This window comes from Antennarius striatus, chromosome 16, assembly GCF_040054535.1.
Source record: "Antennarius striatus isolate MH-2024 chromosome 16, ASM4005453v1, whole genome shotgun sequence".
Classification (NCBI taxonomy): Eukaryota; Metazoa; Chordata; class Actinopteri; order Lophiiformes; family Antennariidae; genus Antennarius; species Antennarius striatus.
Window position 1 is genome coordinate 14,394,737 of NC_090791.1, and position 26,173 is coordinate 14,420,909.

The following is a 26,173-nucleotide window of genomic DNA, read 5'->3' on the forward strand; positions in this document are numbered from 1 at the left end:
TTTTGACAGCAAAATACAGCACCACTTCAACATAGTTTGACACAGTCTTTGAACAAAAATAGACCTGCTATCAATCGTCATATGTTCCAATTCCCAGTTAGCAGAACGCCGTATATAAGCCAGACTTCTTCTATTCGCTGCCTCATAGTGAACTGGCGTTCTAGTCGCTGGTTCGCGCATGCGCAAATAAGTCAATGGAATAATTTTTTAATTTTTATTACAAATTTGTCTGGAATGACATGCAGCCATCAAAAGAGCCAATTTCAGCTTGTGAGACATTGGATCCCGACCCCTGACCTAGGTGGTGATATTACTTAACAAAACTCTTTTCCAGATCCACATTCCAGACCTCGGCACATGCTTTTGAATCATCCTTTGATGAATACGATTTCTATGAATGGATCATTTCTATTGTCCTCTTGTCTCATGGTTCAACTTTTGTCTCATTCACAATTACAACTAAACACTATTAGCAGACCTTTTCTTTGCCACAGTTCAACTCTTGGAGGAGAAAGCATCAAGCCCCACTATTTTCAGTGTGGCTTAAAAGTCCATCAGGGTCCATCAAGTTAAAGACCCAATTCCTTCTCCATTCTCTCCTTTAATTCATTCTTCTTGATCTAGATGAACAGAGATTAACAGACATTTCACTCTCATTCTGTTTAAATGAGAAATTAATCATTAAGATAAGTTAGCACCATAGCAGGACCATACCTTTCCTGTGACTGTCAATGGGAAGCTGTCAACAAAGAGAACATAGTGCGGGATCTTGAAGTGAGAAATCTGAGGAGGGGACAAAACCAAATGTTTGTGATACAGCTAATAGAAAGGTGTTTGAATATGTTAAGCTGTTGGTATTTATCACCTCCTCTCACCTTTCCTTTACAGAATGATCTTATCTCCTCTGCAGAGCAGGTCTGACCTTCCTTCAGTCTGATAGAGGCACACACCTGCTCACCCAGCCTTGAATCTTTCACTCCAATCACCTAGAAACCGAAAGAAAATGATAAGAAATGTTTTGTGTATATCAAATTGAACAGTTATAATTAATGGTTCCTTTTGACTCAGCGCTTGAAACCACACACCAGACTTTGGATGGTTTTTTTTTTCTCTGAACCACTGCTCAGGAATCCGTTTTAAATGTCGAAAAACCACATGACTGATGACGTTTGAACCAGTCAACTGGTTCAATTGGCGAGGATTTGAAACACCAGTGGGTTCCAGATGTGTTAAAATGGTATACTCATAGAAAAAATGATGGCAAACAAGTCAGTTCTGAGATTAAAGTCAGAATTCTGACAATATAGACCTTGTTTTTTTTTCCAGTTTTCCTAATCCTCATATGTAAATCACACACACAAACACATATGTACCGTATACACACAGCTCAAGAAAATTACAGGAACACTTTGAAAACATCAGATTTAAACTGGGGAAAAATGATCTTGAATATCTTTCCTGATAATGAACAGGTGATGTATTAGTAACAAAATGATGCCACATAATTTGATAAAAATGAAAATGATCACCCTACAGAGGGGGGAAATCAAAGACACGCCAAAAATGAAAGTGAAAAAATGATGCAGCAGATTACTGATTCTCAGTAGTTTGTTTGGCCCCCCACGTGTTTGTATGCATGCTTGACACATCATGCATGCCAGTCTCACCTGCACTTCCTGTACTTTGGAATGAGTGAAGAGAAATTGCTCTATCTCAGCTGGGTAAATGTTCTCCCCTCCTCGGATGATCATGTCTTTTAAGCGTCCTCTGATACTGCAGTATCCCAGACTGTTCAGACTGGCCACATCACTGTTCAGAAGAAAATCACAAAGGATGTAAACATTATTTATTCCTTGACCATCCAAAGCTGTAACACATCTCTTCATTGTACACACCCAGTGCTGTACCAGCCAGATTTAGAGATAACTTCACTGGTTTTCTCTGGATCATCCCAGTATCCATGCATCACACAGTAGCCTCTGATCATGAGCTCTCCGGTTTCCCCCAGAGGGACAATCTGTCCAGTAGTAGTGTCCACCACTTTAGCCTGTAGTAAAAACACATACGCAGCATTTGGTCAGAGAATTGCTGTAATGTTTGGATAGAGACTTGTGTAAATACTATGACATACCTCAGTGTGGTTCATGATACATCCAACAGTATATAGTTTCCGCTCCTCATTGTCTTGTGGGAAGACTGCAAATGTAGCTGGGCTATTCTCTGTGGTTCCATAACCTATCTACCAAAACACAGACAAATATTGCTGAAAGCTGAAGAAGATGTTTTCTATTGTATAATTCTGAATGTACATATAATTACTCACTATTGCCTCTTTCACTTTCAGGTCTGTTGTTAGTTTTTTCAAAACCTCAGGAGGGCACGGAGAGCCCCCGATCACAGCTGAGGAACAGCAACACATACACAGAGATGACTCCCATGCTTACCAAATGGCACAATAAATGTAATGTACTTATTGACTCTCACAAGCCACTCCTTTCTGAAACATGCAGACAGCAGTTTACGAGGGAAATAATAATAATAATAATAATAATAATAATAATAATAATAATAATAATCTATACTTTAATCATCCCTCTTGGGGAAATTCTTTTTACACTCACACTTTACATATGTACATATACTGTATATGTGTTAATTACACACACAGGGTTACAGGTTACAGGCCCCTGAACACAGCACACACTAGGGGCCTGTAGGCTGATCCAATATAAAATCACAATAATACTAGTAAATTGTATTTTTACTGTGGTAAAAATACAATTTTTACTACAATAGTGGATATGAATTCTGGCTGCTACTACTTGGTTTATTTTACTTAGCCCAGTGACCTTTCATAGATTGCTTGGTGGTTTGCTGATTTAATTTCTAAATTAATATTTTGGTGAATAAATTTAGACTCCTCATGTTGGGCAAAAACCCTGACTGATTTTATATTGGTCCAATGTTTGATTTAAAAAAAATTGATAGTCTTCTTGGACAAGTCCCATGTTATGTCCCATCTAGGTGTTCTGGAATATGAAATATTATGACCCCATCTTTCCCAACTTTCAAGTAACTACAAAGTCAAAAATGGTTATCACATTTCTTACCCACATCAATTGATGGCAAATCAAGCTTGCATAGATCTTGGTTTAACATGTCTGTATACATTGTGGGAGTGCCGTAGACAACATTGCACCTAGAGGACAAAGACATGGATGCTGATTAATGCAAAATGTTACACATGTCAAAGTCATTTGGTTGGTAAGAAACTTCATACTTTTCATTTTTAATGGCCTCTAAGTTGGCTTGACAGTTGTATCCAGGAGAAGGGAAGACCAATGTGATGCCATGAACTGCCATATTTATCCCTCCGACGACAGAACCAAGGTTGTGGTACAAAGGTACCTGCATGCAGAGTCGGACTTGAGGCTGTAATATTAAACATCAGATTATTTGCATTTATACAATTCTTTTATTTTATCTGCAAATCAAGAAAAAGAAAACTTTGGACTTACTCTCCATTCATAACCCAAACGTAAACCAATAAAGTTGGCATTATTTACAATGTTGTGGTGCGAGAGAGTGGCTCCCTTTGGCTTCCCTGTTGTCCCCTGAAACCAAAAACAAACAAGTAAATTGTATGAGTTCATATGAATCATGTTGGATCCATGTCTTTCATTTGTGAGATCGTGTCAATGTAAGTGATAAGGGAGTCCAGTACTGAAGGGTACTGACTGATGTGAACTGAATGCTGATGGGATCATCACAGGACAGCTTGGTCTGTAGATCCATTAGTTCTTTGTGGTGCTGACTCTCCCCTGCTTGCATCACATCTTCTACGCTGAGCATCCCTGGCTGTCTGCTATCTGTCACAATCACCATACGCAAGTCTGGCAATCTGGCAGATGAAGAACAGAAACTTTACATCCACAGGATTCTATACAGCGTGTGGGATTGTTGATGATTTCTTTCTTTTAGAAAGAAAAATATTCATGGATATTTGATATAAACCTAGAGCTTTTGACCACTCCCACTGGGGTCTTGCCAATATCAGGGCAGAGCTGTCTCAACATCTCACAGTAGTCTTGTGTTTTGAAGCGGGTAGGACAGACCACAGCTTTACACTGGACCTGAATGTGACAAATCAGTTCATGGATGAAAGAAATATTTGTAATATAAAAATTATATCTTTATCAGTTATCATGCTTCTAAATTTTATGTTGTGTGGTTAGACAGTAACCTTGTGAAAGAATCTGTCTCACCTTGTTTAATGTAAATTCCACTTCCTCCACCTGATAGGCTGGGTTCACAGCCACCTGCACATATAAAGATAAATTAAAGTGAAAGTACAAATTCTGAAATTAAGCTTAATTGGCAGATCATACTGAACTGGTAAACATATGGTGTAACAGTACAACTACTATAGATAAACAAAAGCTTCCCACTGCTCTTAAAAAGTTGTCCTATAATAGTTGACAGCAAAATGTTACCTGATACAGGAAGTTATTAATGAATTCTTGCAATCATCCGCCTTAGGGAAGTTGGGTCAAACCACAACATTAGACTGTAAGAACAATTTGAAAAGTATTAACAACACTCAAATTCACCATTATGATTCCAGCCTTTGCTGTCGCGTACTGGAAAAGGATCCATTCATATGTGTTGGGTCCCCAAACTCCCAGTCGGTCACCTGGTTTCAGGCCCAAAGCCAGCAGACCAGCAGCCACTTTATCAACCTGCACAGATGAACGTAATGAAATAGTGTATACCATTAACAATAGAATAAATACTGAAAATTTACAGCATCGATCACATTTAGAATGCTATTAACTGTAGTTAGTTAATAGCATTGTTAATTTGATAGTTGGTTGGTTGGTTGATTGGTTGGTTGTCCTGAAAGTACAAGTTTAACATCAGACACGCACATCTTGTTGAAACAAAGCAAAGGTTTTGCGGATGCCTTCCTCTACGAAGACAACAGCCTCCCGGTCAGGCCAGCGCTGGACCGTAGAGTCCAGCATCTGTCCTACAGTCATGGGGCGCAGAGGGATGGAGGAGGTGCCGTGGACATAGCTGCTGGTCAGAGTGGGGATGTGAGGAGGACTGTCCACATGAAGTGACCTGACAGAGAACAAGAAAAATTCTCTATGTCATAGGAAATTGTAGATGAATGGTCACAATACAGCCAAACGTTCTTATTTTGTTTTTTGTAGCCATAGATGCCCAGTAATGCAGGACGTTCTTGCCGCAGTTTAAAAATGCTTCCCTTGGATAAGCATTCGAAACTGATATATTTGCTTTCTTTGGTGCATGACAGTCATACAACATAGAATGGTTTTTGACGATGTTGGAGTGAGGTGTACTCTTCATCTTATGTTTTAGATGTGCAATATGTTTCTGTGTTACAGAGGTGCTTTCTTTTTCAGGTTATTGTTCGCACCAGGATGAAAGTGGTCAAATGTCCTACACCAGATGTTACGATGACACACATTTTTTTGAGCAGTTAAAAACTGCAAGAATTCTTCATAGAACGTTATGTTTCTGTCCATTGGTGAGTTATCGTGAATGTTCTGGGAAGTAAAACAGAATATTTTGAATGTTATTGGTAGAATTTTCTACCGGTAATATATATTGGTAGAATATGTCATGAACAGATTGCGTGGAAACTACACAATTAATGGAGAAAATTTATGTCACGAACAAAAACATACGCGTATGACAAAAGGCCTCTAACAAAGAAACTGTTTTCATAAAGTGTTATTTACAAGGAATGAACCGTGTAAACAACTCACTATTTAGATTCGCACCCAACTCTTCAAACCAGGGAGAGATTGGCGGCAGTTACGCGCATGCGCACATTCCTTTGCAGTCTGGACGCAGAGTGGCATAAATCCAAAATGGGATTACTGACCGCCGGTAGGTTCGGCTGCTCGGTGAGCACAAGAGCTGTAGAACGACAGTCTCTAAAGCACCAGGGAGAGTCTCAAATGATAACAGAAAACGTCGGTAGAATTTACACTTTTTATTTATTTATTTATTTATTTTTACTAAAAAAAAGTCTCTACGATTTGGAAATTTGGATTTGGATTTACCAAATTGGCAACGCACGCACTTCAGCTCCCATCATGTACAATCTTTTTAATATTATATATCATTATTAATATTTTTAACGATGGACTGTAAATAAATGGAAACTTACCGTATTCTCTTTCATATACTGAAACGCAAACATCTACAATGTTTAGGTCAAGCCTTATTCGCATTTCCGTCCACACTTACCGAGAACACAGGAACCAACTTGTGTTGCATAATTTCCACGTATTGCTGCGTTTGAGTGTGTCCAGAGATCTCAGGCTGTGCGCACAGGCCCGCAGCAGTGAGGAGATCATCAGCGCACACATTTTACCAGAGTCACACCCTCAATGCGCGTTAAAACATGGATCTTAATACTTTGCATGGTTGTTTTCTTCTCATCGTCATTGGCTGGGAGTATCTCTGAGTAGGAGGGCTCAAACTTTGTTCACTTGATGCTGCCCTGCCTTCCGCATGAACTCAAGAGCACACTCGCAAAAAAAGGTGTGTAAAACAATCTGCGACTAATTTGTGAAAACTGACATTGAAATTTGACCAAGTGTACAACAGTATAGTTTTAAGAAAAAAAATGTGTTTATATCCTGAATAGTTTTTCTGTTTTCAAAGTAATCCATGAAAAACTTTCAAGTAGAAGAAGTAATCTAAGGAGTGTGTGTGTGTGTGTGTGTGTGTGTGTGTGTGTGTGTGTGTGTGTGTGTGTGTGTGTGTGTGTGTGTTTGACCCTGGTTTGTCTATGATTTCACAGCAAGAGGAGATGGAGTCCTGAAATAACAATGTTTCTGCAGCTTATTTCCCTGACCGATGGGGTGAAGTGGCAATGGACTGATTTTACAACGGTGTCCAGAGTCCAAGTGTTGTAGCTTTACAAAGAGCAATTTAAATCCATGTCAGTCAGGAAAACAGCAATAATTGCAATCATAAAATAAAATGATTGAATATGACAGGTTTCTATAGATTTTCATGTCTATGGTCAGCAAAGGAAAAATAAATGACCTTTATTAAACATTTGAAAACATTTAATCTCTCATTCAACTGTCAGGACTTCCCTCCCCTGGTGATCCCTACACACAGGTGGGTAGGGATCACCACCTTCAAACTGTGAATTGGTGATGGTCCTCCTTCACATCTTCCAGGGGGTGTCAGGCCTTCCAAACTAGCAAGAGGCTTGTCCCAAAAAACTGTATGGTAGCTTTTGCAAAATCTTTGATATACTTTATTCTTCCATGCTAGATTTTATAAAGAATATGTATTATCATTTATTATTCTATTTAGATTTATTTAAACCTACACTGATGCCTCTAAAAGGCATGGATAGGCACAAGAGCTAGTGTTTATAGTGTTTGCAGTGTTTATGGTTTGTTATGTGTGTCATCCCCCGGCTCTTGTGTGGACCCCTCTTCCTCCTCCCCCAGTGAGGAGTTGAGCAGTTTGATGACTCGTGGGATGAAGGAGTTTTCCATCCTGTTAGTCCTGCATGTTGGGAGGCGCAGCGCAGAAGGTCCAGCTTTATCCTGACCACTGAGCTGGCCCACCTGATCATCTTCTTTAGCCTGGAGAGGTCTGCCTTAGTCATGCTCCCTTCCCAACACACCACAGCATACGACAGGACGCTGGTGACCATAGACTGGTAGAACATCCACAGGCGCTTTCTGCATATGTTGAATACTCTGAGCCTCCTCAGGAAGTACATCCACCTCTGAGCTTTCTTGTTCAGCTGCCTCGTGTTGCTTGTCCAGTCCAGCTTGTTGTCCAGCCACAGCCTAAGATATTTGTACAACCTCCACCTCCTCCATTCCTATCAGAACTGGTCTAGGTTGGGGTCTGGTCTAGGTTGGGATCTGTCCCTCTTTAGTTTTGGAGGTGCTGAGCTGCTGTTGCTGTGACTCCAGTCGACAAAGTCCCTCACCCGGCATCTATACTCTTCCTTCTCATTGTCTCTCATACATCCCATGATCGCTGTGTCATCTGCGAACTTCTGAATTTGACACAGTTCTGAGTTGTAGCAGAAGTCCACCGTGCACAGAGTGAAGAGGATCGGGGACAAGACAGTCCCCTGTGGAGCACCGATGCAGCTGACCACAGTGTCAGACGTGATGTCCTTTGGCCTGACGAACTGTGGTGTGTTGGTGAGGTAGTTTCAGGAATCTACCATCTTTAATTCAACTTCCCGATTCATTATGGAGTGCTTTTATGACTAGTAGGTCTGGGTGTCTTACTGGAATGGAGTCACATATACAGTATTTGTTTATTGTGCAGCACCTTATGAAAAGAAATGTTTTATGACAGTGGAATAAACCAAACAAGTGCTCTTAGTGCATTGCCTTTATCTGATTACTATGTTTTTCACCATGTTTATAGATACTATAGTGTGCTGTGGGAGGATAGAAGTTCCCAGAATGCATTGAGAGAATGTGTTGACATAACACAAGTAACTGAATGTGTTTTGGATGAGAGGTGAAATGTCTTCAGGGAACTTTCTTCAAATCCAGTGGATTGATTTATACAACTTTGGATAATCATGACCTGGATGAATGAGAACCTACACAGACAACACAAGTAAATAGTGTTCTGAACAATCATCAGTGTTAGCTGTTTTGCAGTTATTCACTCATGACAAATGTTCCAAAGGAAATGATTACTGTAGTGGTAAGAGTTAAGTCCATGCATCCATTGTCTTGTAGAAAATCTTAACTACAACTGGCTACCTGCCCTGTGGGGCAAGGGTCTGCTGGAGCCTATCCCAGCAGACTACGGGCAAGAGATGGGGTACACCCCAGATGAGACGCCAGCTCATCGCGGGAGGACATGAAAGATAAACAACTACTCATGTTTGCACCCACACCTACAGAAAATTGTAGGACCAGTTCACCTATTTTTTTGCATGTGGACGAATGTCCAGAACTAAGATCTATGTAAGGTTCTCATGAAACTCTGCCCTTGTTGGCGTTCCCAAGAATCGCATTGCCGGAGCATGTTAATGTTTGACAAAAAATAATAATTTTTTTTTTTGCTCTACTAGAATTAAGTGTTATTTCACATCCACCACAATAGGTGGCAGTTGCGTTCTCATTGTCAGATAGTGTTGTGTAGGGTGCTGTTAAAGTGTAGTTGTTGTTTTTTTGTGTAGTCATGGTTCGTAGCAGGAGGTGTGAAATGCCCTCTAGAGACAACATGGAAAAATATTTAACAGGGATGAAAAGAACAGCAGGCAGAGACTGAGATAAAGAGACAAATGACAGTCTCCTGGAAGCTGAGCAGAGGAAATATGATGAAGCATATGTTTGCGCTTAGCTTCATTGTGACTACAGTAGGAAATGAGAAAAGACCGGTGTGTTTACTGTGTCAAAATATGTTGGCAGCAGACAGCATGAAGCCAAATAAATTAAGGCATAACTTAAAGACATTACATCCAATTACGTTGATAAATTAACTAAATCTACCAAATCCATGGCTTCATGGGAAAGATGGAACACCTCACTCAGGTCACAGGCAGCTCATTCACTCAAAAGTTTGCAATAGGCGGTAGGAGACTTGATAAAGGAAATACTGATTCATTCGAGAACCTATATGAATTTGTTGACACTTTGATGGACTTTGTTGGACTTTGATAAAGTGACGCAGAGAATACCTAGAAGTGAGAGAGTTGTCATTGGTGCAGACTTCAATGGACATGTTGGTGCAGGAAACAGAGGTGATGAGGAGGTGATGGGCAGGTTCGGTATCCAGGAGAGGAACACAGAAGGACAGATGGTAGTTGACTTTGCAAAAAGGATGGAAATGGCTGTACTGAATACTTTCTTCCAGAAGAGGCAGGAACATAGGGTGAGCTATAAGAGTGGAGGTAGGAGCACACAGGTAGACTACATCTTGTGTAGACGGTGTAACCTGAAAGAGATCAGTGACTGCAAAGTAGTGGTAGGCGAGAGTGTAGCCAAACAGCATAGGATGGTGGTGTGTAGGATGACTCTGGTGGTGAGGAAGATGAAGAGGGCAAAGGCAGAGCAGAGGATGAAATGGTGGAAGCTAAAAAAGGAAAAGTGTTGCATGACTTTTAGGAAGGAGTTAAGACAGGCTCTGGGTGGTCAGGAGGTGCTTCCAGATGACTGGAAAACTACAGCTAAAGTGATCAGGGAGACAGGTAGGAGAGTACTTGGTGTGTCATCTGGAAGGAAAGTAGATAAAGAGACTTGGTGGTAGAATGAGGAGGAACAGGAGTGTATACAGAGAAAGAGGTTAGCTAAGAAGAAGTGAGACATGAGGAGAACTGAGTAGACAGGAGTACAGGGAGATGCTGCGTAAGGGGAAGGTAGAGGTAGCAAAGGCCAAACAAGAAGCTTATGATGACTTGTATGCTAGGTTGGACAGTAAGGAGGGAGAGACTGCTCTATACCGGTTGGCAAGACAGAGAGACAGAGATGGGAAGGACGTGCAGCAGCAGGACTGTAAGAGAGTGGTGAGGTGTGCTGTAGGTGTGACAGAGGAGTTCAAGGTGGAGGTGGGACTACATCAGGGATCAGCTCTGAGCCCCTTCTTGTTCGCTATGGTGATGGACAGGCTGACAGACGAGGTTAGACAGGAATCTCCATGGACTATGATGTTTGCAGATGACATTGTGATCTGCAGTGAGAGCAGGGAACAGGATGCAAGAGGATGCAAAGGACAGGGTTAGATGGAGGCAATTGATTCGTTGTGGCGACCCCTGAAGGGAAAAGCCGAAAGGAAAAGAAGAAGAAGACTGCCTATGACGCCATCTTAGTGATTCCATGTTTTAAGCAGCATATCTCATCACTGATGGGATTCTTTCAAAAGTACTTCTCTGAAAACAGTTCTCAGTAGGGCTGGGTGACATATCTTTTCAATGCATCAGCTCCAACTGGTTTCAGCTCTGCAGAGGAGGACTTGTTCACTGACATGACTTCTGACAGACAGTGAGTGGAATCTGGCAGAGTGTAGAAAGGCAGTGTCTGCTCTTCGGGCAAAAGGCTGTGGGCATTCTTCTTCCTTTTGCAACATCTTTGTGAGACTGGCTCCTCTGCTATTACTGCAATGAAGACCATTTACAGGTCCCAAATAAACATTGAGCTAAGAGCTGCAATGTCACGCTTCAAACCCCACTTTGAGAAGCTGTGCATTGCAAAACAGGTTCATTGTTTTCTATTGTTCTTCAGATGAGCGCAAGGTCAAAATTAGCTATGATACTTTCTGGCTGCTTTGACTACAAAACCCCATAGACAGTTATGTTATTATGATCTGTCTCCTCTTATTAACCATTGAACTGTGTTCATCTTGGCCTTTGACAGTCAGAAAGTAGATAGATAGATAGATAGATAGATAGATAGATAGATAGATAGATAGATAGATAGATAGATAGATAGATAGATAGATAGATAGATAGATACTTTATTAATCCTGGAGGAAATTGTATATATCCACTGCTCAGGCATTACATAACGAATAATACTGGATAAACACCAGGAGAAAAAGAAAAACTGACATCACAGGACATACCACAAGACATACACTACACTAACAGACACATGCAGCACTAACAGGAATTATATACTAAACTATAACTAAAATATAAACACTATAAAATTAAAAAATAAACAGTATAAAATTTAAAAAATATAACAGTATTAAATTAAAATATAAACAGTTTAAAATTAAGATATAAACAGTATTAGTAGCTGTCTACAAAGAGCACATAGTGTGGGATCGTGAAGTGAGAAATCTTTGGGATGGACAAAACCAAAGTAGTTTGTGATGCAGTTTGTAAAATTTGAAGAGCTACAATTATCATATTATGATACTTTTAATATTATAGTATATTCTCACTGTTCCTTTTCAGAATGATTGTATCTCCTCTGCAGTGCAGTTCTGACCTTCCTTCAGCCTGATGCAGGCACACACTTGCTCACCCAGCCTTGAGTCTTTGACCTCGACCACCTAAAATCGGTTCGGGATCCGATACATTTTCTACTCGAATTTTTTGGTCGAGCACCGATTTGGTCGAGTATAGAGGCGGACGAGTACAGAGGTATCACTGTATATATATACACACACACACACACACACACACACACACACACACACACACACACACACACACACACACACACACACACATATATATATATATGTAACTTCAATGTGTTAATTAGATTAATTAATTACACTGCAAATTATCACGCTATAAAAATTAACGCAATTAATCGTGAGTGGCAAGTCAATGCGCAAGCATTTTAAATTTGGCCCATTGGGTGACCCGTAAGCTGCAGTGACACGTCACTTCGCACCTGAACCACTTGTCAAAAGCAGGGTGACTGACAACAGAGATGGATGCAACACAGGAGAGCGAGGCAAGCCCATTCGGACCTTTGGGCGGAAAGTTTATTTATAAAAAGAACATAGACGGGATTATCACCAAAAACGCAGTGATTCTGCCCTGCCAATCTGCGCTGTAGACGCCTCCATCAGTCTGCCCTCCGTCAGTCTGCCCTACACACGTAGCTTACCATCACCAAGTATGAATGAGGAGTGAATGAATGAATAATGAATAATGGATCCGATGTAAAGCGTCTTTGAGTGTCCAGAAAAGCGCTATATAAATCAAACCCATTATTATTATTATTATTATTATTATTATTATTATTATTATTATTATTATTATTATTATTATATTTATTATTATTTGTACTTTTTGTAAAAGAGAATTTTCATATCACTGAAGCAGCTCCAGCCTAACGTATCATTTACATGCAAAACATGTCAAGGACACATAGAGTTGAACGTTAGCTTACCCTTTTAAAGGAAACGCCTGTTGGCATCTTGCTCATTGATGTTGCCTTATTTAGAGGCATGTTATAGTATTCATTTTGAATTGCTGTATTGAGTCAGCTTTATTATTCATTTTGATTGAGAGTCTGCTTATATGCCTATTTGAGACTCAGCCTTATTTTATTTATTTGAACTGTATTTGTATTGATTTTTTGAGAAATGCACCTGGCCTATTGGTTTGCTGATGTGCTTGGCCATTTTTCTTTTGAATTTCATTTATAAAGCACACTTTACCAATAAAAATTTGGATTTCAAATCTTCTCTTCTTGGTACATTCTATTGAATAGTCATGCACTACAATTTTGTAATGTCCTAGAATTCAAATTCTTTATTTGGGGGCCTTTAACGGGTATGAGATTAAAATGCGATTAATTAGATTAAATAATTACAAATCCTGTAATTAATTAGATTAATTTTTTAATCGTCTGAAAACACTCATATACCTATATACCTGTATATATACACTCCCGCCACCAAAAATATGTAACTAAGATAGATTGGCCACTTTCAATTAACAGCAGGTGTGAGTGTGTGTCAGAAGGGATTTTGTCTCTCTTTGTGGCCCTGCGATTAACTGGCGACATGTTTAGGGTGTACCCCACTTGTTGTCTGATGTCGGCTGGGATAGGCTCTAGTGTAATCCTGGGACCCAGATTCATACAAGCTGTTGAAGAAAAATGAATGAATGATATTGGAGGATGTACGAGGAATGAGAGCAGCAGTGTAACCAAATTCTCAGATGACACTGCATTATTGTCTCTTCTCCACAGTATGTCAGATCATGGGAATGCTCTGACTCACCTAAATTTTTGGTGAGATAATAATTTCTTAGATTTGAAAGAATCTAAACCTGAAGAGCTGATTGATTTCAGACACAACAGGGTGTGGGATTACAAATGTAGTTTTTAATGACCAACTCATCTTTTGAGCCATTCAGTCCTGTGGTCCTCAATTTTGTCTGCTTTGAGTCTCTTAAGTGTTTTTTTGTCACAATCATATTCAGGTGACTTTGCTCTTTTGCTAGCACATAAATCTAACTGCTTTTGTAACTCTTTTATCCCTTCTGCAGTTTACCTTTTAATTTTAGAAATTTTATTGTATTGCTTTTATTATTTTTATTGTAATGTTAATATTGCATATGTGTTACTCCATGATGAGTTTATCTCTACACTTCAGCTGCTGTCCAGCAATTACCTAAAATTTAAACAAGAAATAGAACAAGTTTCAAAAAGCACCTCTTCCTACATAAATGAAATTATGAAAAAATATGGACCACATTTTTGACAAGCAGCCACTTTTATTCATGAAAAAATAAAATTAAATAATTATACACACATACACGCACACATAAAATATAGTGTAATTGGTTTGGACTGAGTCAGTGTCCAACTTGTAACAATGGAGTTAGACATTTTAATGACTGAATGATCAAATACATCACCTCAGCAGTTATATTTTTTCTGCAGAAAATTTAATTTGATGGATAGAAAAAACCCAGAAGCCAGTCCTCACATTGTTGTTCCAAGAATAATCTCCGCCACATTCCCCAGTGGCACCAATCCATTGGGTATCATTAAGTTAAAGTCCTAATTCCTTCTCAATTCTCTCCGTTAATTTGTTTTTCTTGATCTAGGAAAACAGAAAGTAGTCGCCGTTTCAGTATAGTTGTATATTGATTAATAATTGGAGTCATCTTGCTAACTACATGATATCAGTGTTTAAAGCAGAAGTTGTTTACCTTTCCACTTGCTGTCAAAGGGTAGCTGTCTACAAAGCGCACATAGTGTGGGATCTTGAAGTGAGAAATCTTGGGGATGGACAAAACCATAGTGTGTGATGCAGTTTGAAGAGGTAAAGCAATTATCAAATTATGATAATGTTAATATTATCACATATTCTCACCTTCCCTTTACAGAATGATTTTATCTCCTCTGCACTGCAGGTCTGACCTTCCTTCAGTCTGATGCAGGCACACACCTGCTCACCCAGCCTTGAATCTTTGACTCCGACCACCTGTGAAAGAGACAAATTTTCGAACCTTTATTTACAAAAGAAAAAGAACAACTATAAATGTGAAAATTAAGACTTTAAAGTGTCTCAATGTCAACTGTTTAAAAATGTTTCTCATCTTGCTGCCCTCTGGTGGTTTTGAGTCTCACCTGCACTTCCTGTACTTCGGGATGTGTGAAGAGAAATTCCTCTATCTCAGCTGGGTAAATGTTCTCCCCTCCTCGGATGATCATGTCTTTTAAGCGTCCTCTGATACTGCAGTATCCCAGACTGTTCAGACTGGCTGTGTCACTGTGTAGAAGACTCAAGATGTTACTAATATTTCCCAGGTGAGCATCAGTCCCTGTAATATGACTTTGAATGTTCCCCTTCAAACAAACAAACATTCAATATACATCATACACACCCAGTGCTGTACCAGCCAGCTTTAGAGATAACTTCACTGGTCTTCTCTGGATCATCCCAGTATTCATGCATCACACAGTAGCCTCTGATCATGAGCTCTCCGGTTTCCCCCAGAGGGACAGTTTCCCCAGTAGTAGTGTCCACCACTTTAGCCTGTAGTAAAGACACACATACAGTATTCAGTCAGAGGATTCCTGTACTGCTTGGGTAAAATCTTGTGTAAATACTTTGACATACCTCAGTGTGGTTCATGATACATCCAACAGTGTGTAGTTTCAGCTCGTCGTTGTCTTGTGGGAACCCAAGAAATGTAATCGGACTATTCTCAGTTGTTCCATAAACTATCTATGAAAACATAAAGTATCAATGATAAATACTATCGAGGTAAACATGTTTTAGATACTGTATATTGACAGAATTTGTAAAAATTCACTGTAATTTCTTTCATGTTCATGTCTGATCTCAGTTTTCTCAGGAGCTCAGGAGGACACGGGGATCCACCCACGAGACCTAAAAAACATTTAAAGAAAAAAAAAAGGAGGATCACTCAGACATTTGCCAGGCATCACTACAAATGCAACACTAATTATGTCATAGTAAAGTGATGCACATGTTTTGATGACTCATCGCCCTGGGTTTTCTTCTCAGGTGAAAATGATTTGAACTGATGGTGGAAAAATAAAGCGGAAAGGGAATGTGGTGTTTGTCTTGCTCACCTTCTCCATCTGGTTTGCAAATCTAACAGTATTCATTTATTTTACCTGCTTCAATTGATGACAAGTCATACTTGTATAGATCCTTGTTGAGCATATCTGAGTACATTGTGGGAGTGCCATAGATGACATTGCACCTTGATTAGACAAACATGGATGGCGATAAATGGAAGTGAAATGTTACATCTGTCAAAGCAATTTTGTTGATGAGAAGCTTCATACTTTTCATTCTGAATGGCCTCTAGGTTGGCTTGAATGTTGTATCCAGGGGAAGGAAAGACCAATGTGACACCATGCATAGCCATAGTCATTCCTCCAATGACAGAGCCAAAGCAGTGGTACATGGGTACCATCACGCATATTCTCACTTGTGGCTAATGGAAATATTTTTTAAAAGAATCAGATTGTAGTTTGTTGGTTACATAACGGACTTTTTTCAAAACCAGAGGAAGGTTTGGACTTACTCTCCATCCATAACCCATTCGTAGACCTATGAAGTTGGCGTTATTCACGATATTGTGATGGGAAAGAGTGGCTCCCTTTGGATTCCCTGTTGTCCCCTGAAACCAAAAATAAGGCAAATTGTGTGATTTCACCTGAGGTATTTTTATATGTCTGTGATTGCTGTTGTGACATAATATCAGTGTAAGTGATATACGAGAGCCACATGGCAGTACTAAAGGCTACTGACTGATGTGAACTGAATGTTGATGGGATCATCACAGGACAGCTTGGTCTGTAGATCCATTAGTTCTTTGTGGTGCCGACTCTCCCCTGCTTGCATCACATCTTCTACGCTGAGCATCCCTGGCTGTCTGCTATCTGTCACAATCACCATACGCAAGTCTGGCAATCTGGCAGACCAAGAACAGAAACTTTATATTCACAGGATTATATAGGTTCTGGGATCACTGATGATTTCTTGAGTCATGAAGACAGAAGGAAAAACCATTAAAGAGCATTGGACATTGACTATGTTCAACCTGGAGCTTTTGATGACACCTGCTGGTGTCTTATCAATTTCAGGGCAGAGCTGTCTCAACATCTCACAGTGGTCTTGTGTTTTGAAGCGGGTAGGACAGACCACAGCTTTACACTGGACCTGGATGTGACAAATCATTTCACAGGTAAAAGAAATATTTGTAATATGGAAAAATTTTGTATTTCATACAATTATGTAAGCAGGTGATTGCCTTTGTGCAGGACCCATCTCACCTTCTTTAATGTGAACTCCACTTCCTTCACCTGATAGGCTGGGTTCAAAGAAACCTGCATATATAAAGACAGTTCAAAGTTCAAATCCCTGACTACATTGCAATCTATCAGTCCTTTCATTCAGACTTTTTACAGATCACATTGAACATACAGTGCACAAGTACAACTACTACAGACAAGCAAAAGCTTCCCACTGCTCTTAAAACGTTTCACTGTGTCACTCAGCAGGCAGCAAGAACCCAAAAGCACAACAGAAGAGGTAAGTCAAAACATAATTGTAAACACAATCCAAAATCAGGATAGTCAAAAGAGCAGGCAACCACATGCAATAGTGAGCAGGTGGACAGGCAGAACACGTTAAACAAGTAGAGCAGAATTGCTGGAAAGTAGGACAAATCACTGACAATCTGGAAGGGAACAAACAGCTGAAGAGAGTATAAGTAGTGTGATAGTTCATTCTACACGCATCACTAATGTGGGTAAAAGAAACAACAAACCAAAGTCCTGACAGGAGTTGTGACACACTGTCCCACTCATTTGGAGTTGACAGCTGAATGGAGCTTATTAATTATTTTTTGCACTCATCCACCTAAAGGATAGCCACTAGTGTTCATTATAAACACAATTTGAAAAATATTAACAAACTGACCAGTATGATTCCTGCCTTGGCTGTCGCGTACTGGAAGAGGATCCATTCATATGTGTTGGGTCCCCAAACTCCCAGTCGGTCACCTGGTTTCAGGCCCAAAGCCAGCAGGCCAGCAGCCACTTTATCCACCTGCATGGATGACGGTACAAAATATATCATTAAGAAATGGTTGTAAAAATTCTGGTATTTTTCAATACTGACAACCAAATCTAAATAAAAAATATAAACAAATTAGATTTAGTAGTGATTTGACAATTTAGTCTTAATTTCCAGGTTCCACAAGTTGTCTGAGAGTCTTTAATATCGACAATAAGACGGTATATTATTATAGGTACTGTATTTGAATATATACAACATGCAAGAGGGTTACTGCAAATTGAAGCTAAAAGTATAACATCACAGACGCACATCTTGCTGAAACAGGGCGAATGTTTTGCGGATGCCATCTTGCACAATCACCACAGCTTCCCGATCAGGCCAGCGCTGGACTGCAGAGTCCAGCATCTGTCCTACAGTGAGGGGGAGCAGAGAGATGGAGGAGGTGCCATGGACATAGCTGCTGGTCAGAGTGGGGATATGAGGAGGACCGTCCACATGGAGTGACCTAACATATGTTACAGGTGTGAAAGAGACGACATGGAATATGATTTCTGAATAAAGGTACTATCTTCTGTGTAAGACAAAGTGTATCAGAGCACAGCAGAAATGTCTTTTCTAGTTTATAAAGACCGCAGCTGTTATTTCAGTGCACAGCCTCACATTGATGAAATGATCATTTTACTCACACCCATCTGTGCTCCAATAGTTACCAACAAATCTATGTGCTTGTCTGAGCCAGTTTTGAATATGTAAGTGCATTCACAAAACTAAATATGCCAAAAGGCAATCTCACCTGGATGTTAAAACAAATTTCAGTTTTTGACTTTTTCAACACACCTATAAAAGTTAGTCAGTCTGCAGGAATTCCCTTTTTGGAAGTCATCCCTATCCTGCGCACCTCATCACTACGTCAAAAAATAGATGAGCGAAGTACATTATTTCAATTTTTTATTTTATCTTAGTATTTATGAAAATAAAGCATGAGCTTCACATTGATTTTTTTTTCCCTAGCTTTTCTTTTTATTGCACTGGATTCCTGCAGCAGTTTTCATGCCATGTCTCCACCTGTGTTTGTCCCCAGCTCAAAACCCGCTGTCAAAAACATGTCTGACAGTGATTGGTTGTCACACTTCAGTGTTATGAGGTGTTCAAATACAGATTTTTCTCCCTTTCAATGGGAACAGAGGAGTGGCTGTTTCTGCTAGTCCACTGTCAGAAAATTAAGAAAGAAAGAAAGAAAGAAATAAACAAATAAATAAATAAGTGTCGTGGGCAACTGTACACTTTCATGCAAACTCATGGGAACATGTAAGCTACGCAAAGAGCCTGAACCTGGAAACCCTTGCTGTGCTGCGACAGCACTACCCACTGCACAGTCAGTCAGAACACGATAAACAAACAGAACAGATATTTGTACTGCTGTTTGCCCAGTACAAATATTGAACAACAAAATTTTGTTGAAATGTTGTCGAAGGAATCAGGAAAATCATCACAAACATACTTGACATTTACTGGAATCAGGTTATGTTGGGTTCTGTATGGACCTTTAGCCCTGAATACAATTATTTCTCAACAAATAAAGTTTGGATTGGATTGGATTGGATTTCTCTGTAAATCACAACAAGCTTTGGTTTGGAAGAGTTGAACTTTAAACAACTGTACAGAGAAATTCATGCCCATTAATACTTCTAAATCTAGCAATGAGGGATAACAAATATTGAACCCCCATGTTATTCTAAAGTAAAAGACAGGCATTTACTGTAACTGCAGGGTAACATTAAAAGGATGAAGTGGTCCAACTTGACTGTCATCAAAGGAATGAACTTAGTGAGGCAAGTATTTTCATGATTTGTGGATGAAAGAATGTTGCCAAAATAGACTGATTAATAAACAAACCCCCAGTACTGTGTTGAAGACAGGGGACCCACACTGGTTATTTTCAATGATGGACTCAAAACTAGATTGAAATTTACAGATGTCTCAAACAGATTGTGTACTGATGTAAACCTTGTGTGTTCTACAGTATATTTTACAGATTTTAGAGATGTTATTGGAACTCTAGTTGTCTAATTGATTATTGCTTGACTGACAACATATTCACATTTGAGACCGTGAAAACTCACCGACTGCATGGAATCCAACTTGCATTGCATAATTTCCAAGTCTTGCTGTATTTCAGTCGGTCTCTGGATCTGAGATTATGGGTAAAAGACCGCAGCAGTGAGGAATAGATCAGCGCTGACATTTGTGCAAAGTCTCACAAACTGTGCTTTAAGCTGGATCCAAAGACAGGCTTTATCTGCTTTTCTTGAATTGTATCTGTGGATGTTGTACCGTGTAACTCAGATGAAGTTTCAAGAGGGAATAGAACATCATACTCTTTAATAGGTTTTCCTCAAGTCATCTAACCAATGGCAACCTTCCAAATAGAGCTAAGGTATGTTTGTCAGGGAGGGCGTGTTTGGCAGTGCATATTGACCATGATTAATTGATTATACACTCACATAGAAAGGAATAGATATCACCAAAGAAAAGAGGTGAAACTTCTCAGAAAGTGCCCAATTGTTGTGCAAGCTGCAAACAAGAATTTACAGATTGTTGTCAGATATATATTAAGTGGCATGACAGTTAAAAGAGCCATGGGCACATGGCAGGTAGGCAGGACTTTGAGTAATTTACAGATCAAAATGTTGTTGACTTTATAGATGTTATTGATTTGGCCAGAGGTGAAATTCCTAAAGGTGGAACACATCTTCAGTCAATTTAGTATGCTGTTAGTTAAATGTAGAGTGTCAGCATAGTTGCATATAGACATTATTTAAGGTGGCCATTAGAAATATGAAATACTGGTTTGTGTTTGGTTTGTACCTTTGACTGTAAGTTAAACATTTCGTTTCAGAACGGAGCAGCTCCTAGTAAATGTTGAAGTTAAAAAGTGATGATTTATTGATGTTGTGTTAGTGCTTTTAATCATTGTGGATTTCCAAGTTTGTGTGGCTGTGTGTCTCCAACACATCCTGTCAGGGTGCAACATCGCACTGACACAGGGCCACTTCCGGTAGCAGCACAATCAGGTGCTGAGGAAGCTGGCAGAGCAGTCGGAAAGATACAGAGTCAGGGCAAACAACTCCTCTGAATCCCATCGGCAAAACATAGCCTTCATCAAACCAGGAGAGGCAGGTCAGAAAGTGTGGGGAAGATTGAAATGCCTACTTGCCCCTGGAAAGAGATGGGAAATGTGCGTCAACCTGGACAAACAGCTAGTCTTTCCAACTGAGATCACACTGGCAACTCTTAGGCTGGACATTGTGATGTGGTCCACAGTTGCAAAGAAAGTCCTAATCATTGCACTGACTGTGCCCTGGGAAGAGGGGATACCAGGAGCGCACGAGTTCAAGCGGTCGAAGTACAGTGACCTGGTGGAGGAGTGCAGACGAGGAGGCTGGTCCGCGACTATTCACCCGGTGGAGGTTGGATGCAGGGGCTTTGTGGGGGGTTCTGCAATTCGACTCCTCTGTGCTGCAGAAATGACTGGTCTCAGCCTGAAGAGGGCCATCAAAGAGCTGTCAGAAGAGGCAAAAGAAGCAAGTTTCTGGATGTGGTTATGAAGGAGGGACAGCAGTTGGGGTTCAACACCCCAGTGAAATCAGTTGCAGGGAGTGGCGTGGGGAGACGTCCCCACAAAGCCACTGCCCCCCGACCGGGAATTGGCTTGGCTAGGGGGCGAAACATCAGTGAACGGTGGCACCAGCTGATGACCCTGCAGCTGTTCTCAAAGTGCACTGGAGGAGGTGTGACAGGCAGAAAATGCCAAGCCGTAAACCTGTATCATCTAAATTACTGTCAAGTGTTTTATGTAGTCCAGAACTAATGAGCAAGATAACATTGATGCTGGATCAGGTTGACATATTGCTATTTGGTCATATCTTTTAACCTATTTTGAAACATGCATTTTTAGTTTTTCATAGATGAATGGATTTTCACCAAGTCTTCAGGTGAGAGCAAGGTCAAAATTATGTTCGCTATGTTACTTTCTGACTGCATTAACTACAAAACCCCAAAGACAATTATGTGTTTATGTTGGCCTTTGCTTGTCAGAAAGTAGGTAAACCAAATGGAGAGAGTGGACAGAGGGTGAGTCTAAAGTGAGAAAGTTTACAATAAAGGACATTTTACTGTTAGTGGTTTTGTTTGTTCAGTGGAGCAACATATGAGTCATCAGCATTATTATCACTTATTATTCACTTAATTCAGGGTGTGAATGACTGTGAAACCTTTAGGGAGTAATGTGAAAGCTGCATTGTATGCTGGTGAGACGGGGTAGCATAGACCCCCACCTGCATTAAAGTGTTGATGGCCTCCTGGCCTGAAGACCTTGTTTTCATGTCTTGAGTGATGCATTTGAGTGTTTGCTTGGTTTCCATTGTATACAGGATGATACATACTCCTTGACTCTCTCTGTTTCTCTATTTGTCTCTCTTTGAAATAGTTGGGAAAGGACTGTTGAATAAATGTCGTCCATCAAGACCTTCAGGATTATGCACTTCCCCCCCACAGTGGGCCGGAATGAAAACTGGCAACAAGATCAGGTATGACTCCAAAAGGAGACACTGGAGGAGGACCAAGCTCCGCCTGTAAACATGAGTCATTGGATCCCAACACCTGCTGGGCCTGACCATAGCAAGGGAGCCGTGTTATCTGGAGCAGCAGTTATTTTGTACAAATTCTCTGATTATGCTCGTTTGACATGAAAAGATCTGTGATCAAACTCAGTCAAACTCTCTCTCTGTCTCTCTCTTCCTCTCATTATCTGACCATTACATTGCACATTCACTCACACACAGATGTGTACACACACATACACCTGCTTGTACTTCTTGTATATACACTGACTGCTGACTCACCATGATGATATTCAGCAATGATAGGGACCGATGAAGGCTGAGGACTTTGTTAAATCCAGTAGATTCTTTAGATATAATCTTTATGATTAATTTATGCTTTTTATCCTGAAAGCTATTTAGATGCAAACAAAGGCTTCAAGAGAGGAGATGCCGTAAGGCTGGGAAACAAGGAGGTCTCATCTATAGTGTTGATACAGATTTGAATGATTGTCATATGAATGTAGTTTATGCCAACAATATCCCTACAGATTCAGCATCTAAGTCAGCCAGTTGTCATCTTTCCTTCTGGTTGCATCTGTAAAAATTAACCCGAACCCTTAATCATTAGTCACTGCAGATATTTAAACAGTTTAGGTTGGACTTTGTTAGAAAATAAGAATCCTTTTAGAATAGAATAGAATAGAATAGAATTGAATAGAATTGAATTGAATTGAATTGAATTGAATAAAATTGAATTGAATTGAATTGATTAGAATAGAATGCATTTGATGTCATCATACACAAGTTTACAACAAAATTTTTAAGACAACTCTTAGTGCAAAAAAACCCTCAGGTGCAAAGAACAAGTATAAAAACAGAACACAGGTGCAAGAAACAAATAATTATAGAAATACGTTTACAATGACCCATTACAATGAGCGACTGTGAGGTAGAGATGTGACGTTCCGTATCGAGGGTTGCTTCATCTCGGGGAGGAGCTGAAAAGGATGACGTCTGAAGCTTTGCTGCTCAACTTATACCATGTGACTGATTCAGGATGTGGTTCGGTTTGTGCCACAATTTTTGACAGCGATAGAGGGTGGTCAGGTTCCATTCAGAATGTGGTTGTTTGTTGGAGAGTTGCGGTTAGTGAGAGTTTGAAGAGAGTTTGGAGATCGTTGTCCATATTCCACTCACTGTACTGTACATGTGCATTTTCATCATGTCCAAATAATCATTTTCCATACTGCCAGTGTGGGTGTACATGTGTATGTGTATACACAAACACGCACGCACGCACGCATGCACGCACGCACGCACGCACGCACGCGCGCACACACACACACACACACAGAGGCCTGGGAGTCTAAGTGTTCTGCGCAGTATCTTAGCTGTTCCTAGGACTGCGATCTTCTGGACTGAGGCTTCAGATGTTGTTTCTAGGAATCTGCTGGAGCCACTCTTTCAGTTTGGAGGTCACTGCCCCAAGTGCTCCTACTACCACGGGGACCACAGTAACCTTGACCTTCCACATCTGTTCCAGCTGTTCTTTCAACCCTTGATACTTCTCAATCTTTTCGTGTTCCATCTTCCTGATGTTGGCGTCAGCTGGAATCGCAACATCTATCACCACTGCTCTCTTCTGCTCTTTGTCCACCACCACGATGTCCGGTTTGTTAGCCAGCAGCTGTTTGTCAGTCTGGAAGCTGAAGTCCCACAGGATCTTAGCCTTGTTGTTCTCAACCACCTTTGGTGGTATGTCCCATTGGGATTTGGGTACTTCTAGTCCATACCGGGTACAGATGTTCCTGTACACTATCACAGCTACTTGGTTGTGCCTTTCCATGTATGCTGAGCTGGCGAGCATCTTACACCCTGCTAGCACATGCTGGACTGACTCTGGGGCTTCTTTACATAGCCTGCACCTTGGGTCAGATCTACTGTGGTAGATATTGGCCTCTATTGCTCTTGTACTTAGGGTCTGTTCTTGTGCTGCCATGATCAGTGCCTCTGTGCTGTCTGTCAGTCCAGCTTTATTCAGCCATTGGTAGGTTTTCTTGATATCAGCCACTTCCTCTATCTGACGGTGGTACATGCCGTGTAGGGGATGTCCCTCCATGTTGTCTCCTCCTCCTCCTCCTCAGGTTTCTGCTGTTTAAGACATTCACTGACCAGTTCATCTGTTGGGGCCATCTTCCTGATGTACTCTTGGATTGTCGATGTTTCATATACAGGGTATATACAGTGTATTTCATATACAGTGTGTGTGTGTGTGTGTGTGTGTGTGTGTGTATGTATACACATATATATACATATATATCTAATAATATATATATATACATATATATATATCTAATTATATATATATACATACATACATACATATACATACATACATACATACATACACACACACACACACACACACACACACACACACACACACACATATATATATATATATATATATATATATATATATATATACACACACACATATATACACTACAGGCCTTGCTGGCCTGCTTGCCCACCACTGCTTGCTGTATAATGTTTAACTTACTGTTGTAATTGTTTCCTGAGAATATCTTCGAAATTTAACCTTTAAACCTCTAAAGAAAAGTTCAAAGTAGGTTTTCAACACTCTAAATTTTTGGTGAGATAATAATTTCTTAGATTTGAAAGAATCTAAACCTAAAGAGCTGATTGATTTCAGACACAACAGGGTGTGGAATTCCAAATCTAGTTTTTATTGACCAGCTCATCTTTTCGGCCATTCAGTCCTGTGGTCCTCAATTTTGTCTGCTTTGAGTCTCTTGAGTGTTTTGTTTTTTTAATTTGGTGGTACACTAACCTGGGTAAATATCAAAGAAGTTTCAATAGCATTGTCATTATCTGTTCCAAGATCGCTGGAGTGAAGCAGAGATTCCTTTTCCTTATGCAATCAACAGATTCTCCAGACAGCAATAGGTTTCCTGGTTTGTCCTACTGCTCTTTTGCTACCACTTAAATCTAACTGCTTTTGTAACTCTTTTATCCCTTGTGCAGTTTGCCTCTTAATTTTATAAATTTTATTATATTTCTTTTGTTATTTTTATTGTAATGTTGATGTTGCTTATGTGTTTCTCTATGATGAGTGCATCTCTACACTTAAGCTGCTCTCCAGCATTTAGCTAAAATTTAAACAAGAAATAAAACAAGTTTCAGAAATCAAAAAGCACCTCTTCCTGCAAAAATGAAATTCTGAAAAAATATGGACCACATTTTTGAAAAGCAGCCTCTTTTAACCGTGGAAAAATAGAATTACACAGTTATACACACACACACACACGCACACGCACACGCACACGCGCACACGCACACGCGCACACACACACACACGCACACACACGCACGCACACAAAATATAGTGTAATTGATTTGGAATGAGTCTGTGTCCAACTTGTAACAATGGAGTTAGACATTCTAATGACTGAATGATCAAATACATCACCTCAGCAGTTATATTTTTTCTGCAGAAAGTTTAATTTGATGGGTAGAAAAAA

General features: G+C 40.0%; 2 protein-coding genes and 1 long non-coding RNA gene across 4 annotated transcripts; 1 reads left to right on the forward strand and 2 right to left on the reverse strand.

Annotated features, from left to right (window-relative positions):
* Positions 1–200: 200 nt before the first annotated feature.
* On the reverse strand, positions 201–6,533 carry LOC137609266 (medium-chain acyl-CoA ligase ACSF2, mitochondrial-like). 2 transcript variants are annotated; one of them, XM_068336190.1, is made up of 16 exons: positions 6,283–6,533; positions 4,929–5,124; positions 4,611–4,739; positions 4,266–4,319; positions 4,015–4,133; positions 3,739–3,901; positions 3,519–3,614; positions 3,281–3,432; positions 3,111–3,199; positions 2,324–2,400; positions 2,132–2,239; positions 1,896–2,047; positions 1,668–1,809; positions 876–986; positions 715–783; positions 201–620 (listed from the first exon to the last, which is right to left on the reverse strand). In XM_068336190.1, the coding sequence occupies exons 1-16, from the start codon at positions 6,402–6,404 to the stop codon at positions 570–572; spliced, it is 1,830 nt and encodes a 609-aa protein (XP_068192291.1). In that variant the 5' UTR covers positions 6,405–6,533; the 3' UTR covers positions 201–569. The 2 variants fall into 2 exon arrangements, with proteins under 2 accessions (XP_068192291.1, XP_068192292.1); XM_068336191.1 differs by lacking the exon at positions 6,283–6,533 and adding an exon at positions 5,796–5,908.
* LOC137609273 (uncharacterized) lies at positions 6,449–15,043 on the forward strand. The gene is made up of 3 exons (XR_011038331.1): positions 6,449–6,579; positions 14,697–14,784; positions 14,876–15,043. It is a non-coding gene; the product is annotated as an uncharacterized lncRNA (long non-coding RNA).
* Positions 14,280–20,447, reverse strand: LOC137609267 (medium-chain acyl-CoA ligase ACSF2, mitochondrial-like). Its single transcript, XM_068336192.1, has 16 exons — positions 20,148–20,447; positions 18,334–18,529; positions 17,926–18,054; positions 17,277–17,330; positions 17,045–17,163; positions 16,753–16,915; positions 16,526–16,621; positions 16,284–16,435; positions 16,110–16,198; positions 15,782–15,858; positions 15,586–15,693; positions 15,350–15,501; positions 15,093–15,234; positions 14,836–14,946; positions 14,672–14,740; positions 14,280–14,562 (listed from the first exon to the last, which is right to left on the reverse strand). The coding sequence occupies exons 1-16, from the start codon at positions 20,267–20,269 to the stop codon at positions 14,512–14,514; spliced, it is 1,830 nt and encodes a 609-aa protein (XP_068192293.1). The 5' UTR covers positions 20,270–20,447; the 3' UTR covers positions 14,280–14,511.
* Positions 20,448–26,173: the final 5,726 nt, after the last annotated feature.

Bases quoted from the DNA above. Each gene is read 5' to 3' on its own strand.
- LOC137609267 (XM_068336192.1), bottom strand. From the start codon at position 20,269: ATGTCAGCGCTGATCTATTCCTCACTGCTGCGGTCTTTTACCCATAAT. The intron at 18,055-18,333 runs GTGCGTCTGTGA...TCATCCATGCAG, and splicing joins TCGCCCTGTTTCAGCAAGAT to GTGGATAAAGTGGCTGCTGG. The intron at 14,741-14,835 runs GTGAGAATATGT...TCCATCCCCAAG, and splicing joins AATCATTCTGTAAAGGGAAG to ATTTCTCACTTCAAGATCCC.
- LOC137609266 (XM_068336190.1), bottom strand. From the start codon at position 6,404: ATGTGTGCGCTGATGATCTCCTCACTGCTGCGGGCCTGTGCGCACAGC. The intron at 4,320-4,610 runs GTGAATTTGAGT...TTATATGTGCAG, and splicing joins CAAAGGCTGGAATCATAATG to GTGGCTGTGAACCCAGCCTA. The intron at 784-875 runs GTGAGAGGAGGT...TCCCCTCCTCAG, and splicing joins GATCATTCTGTAAAGGAAAG to ATTTCTCACTTCAAGATCCC.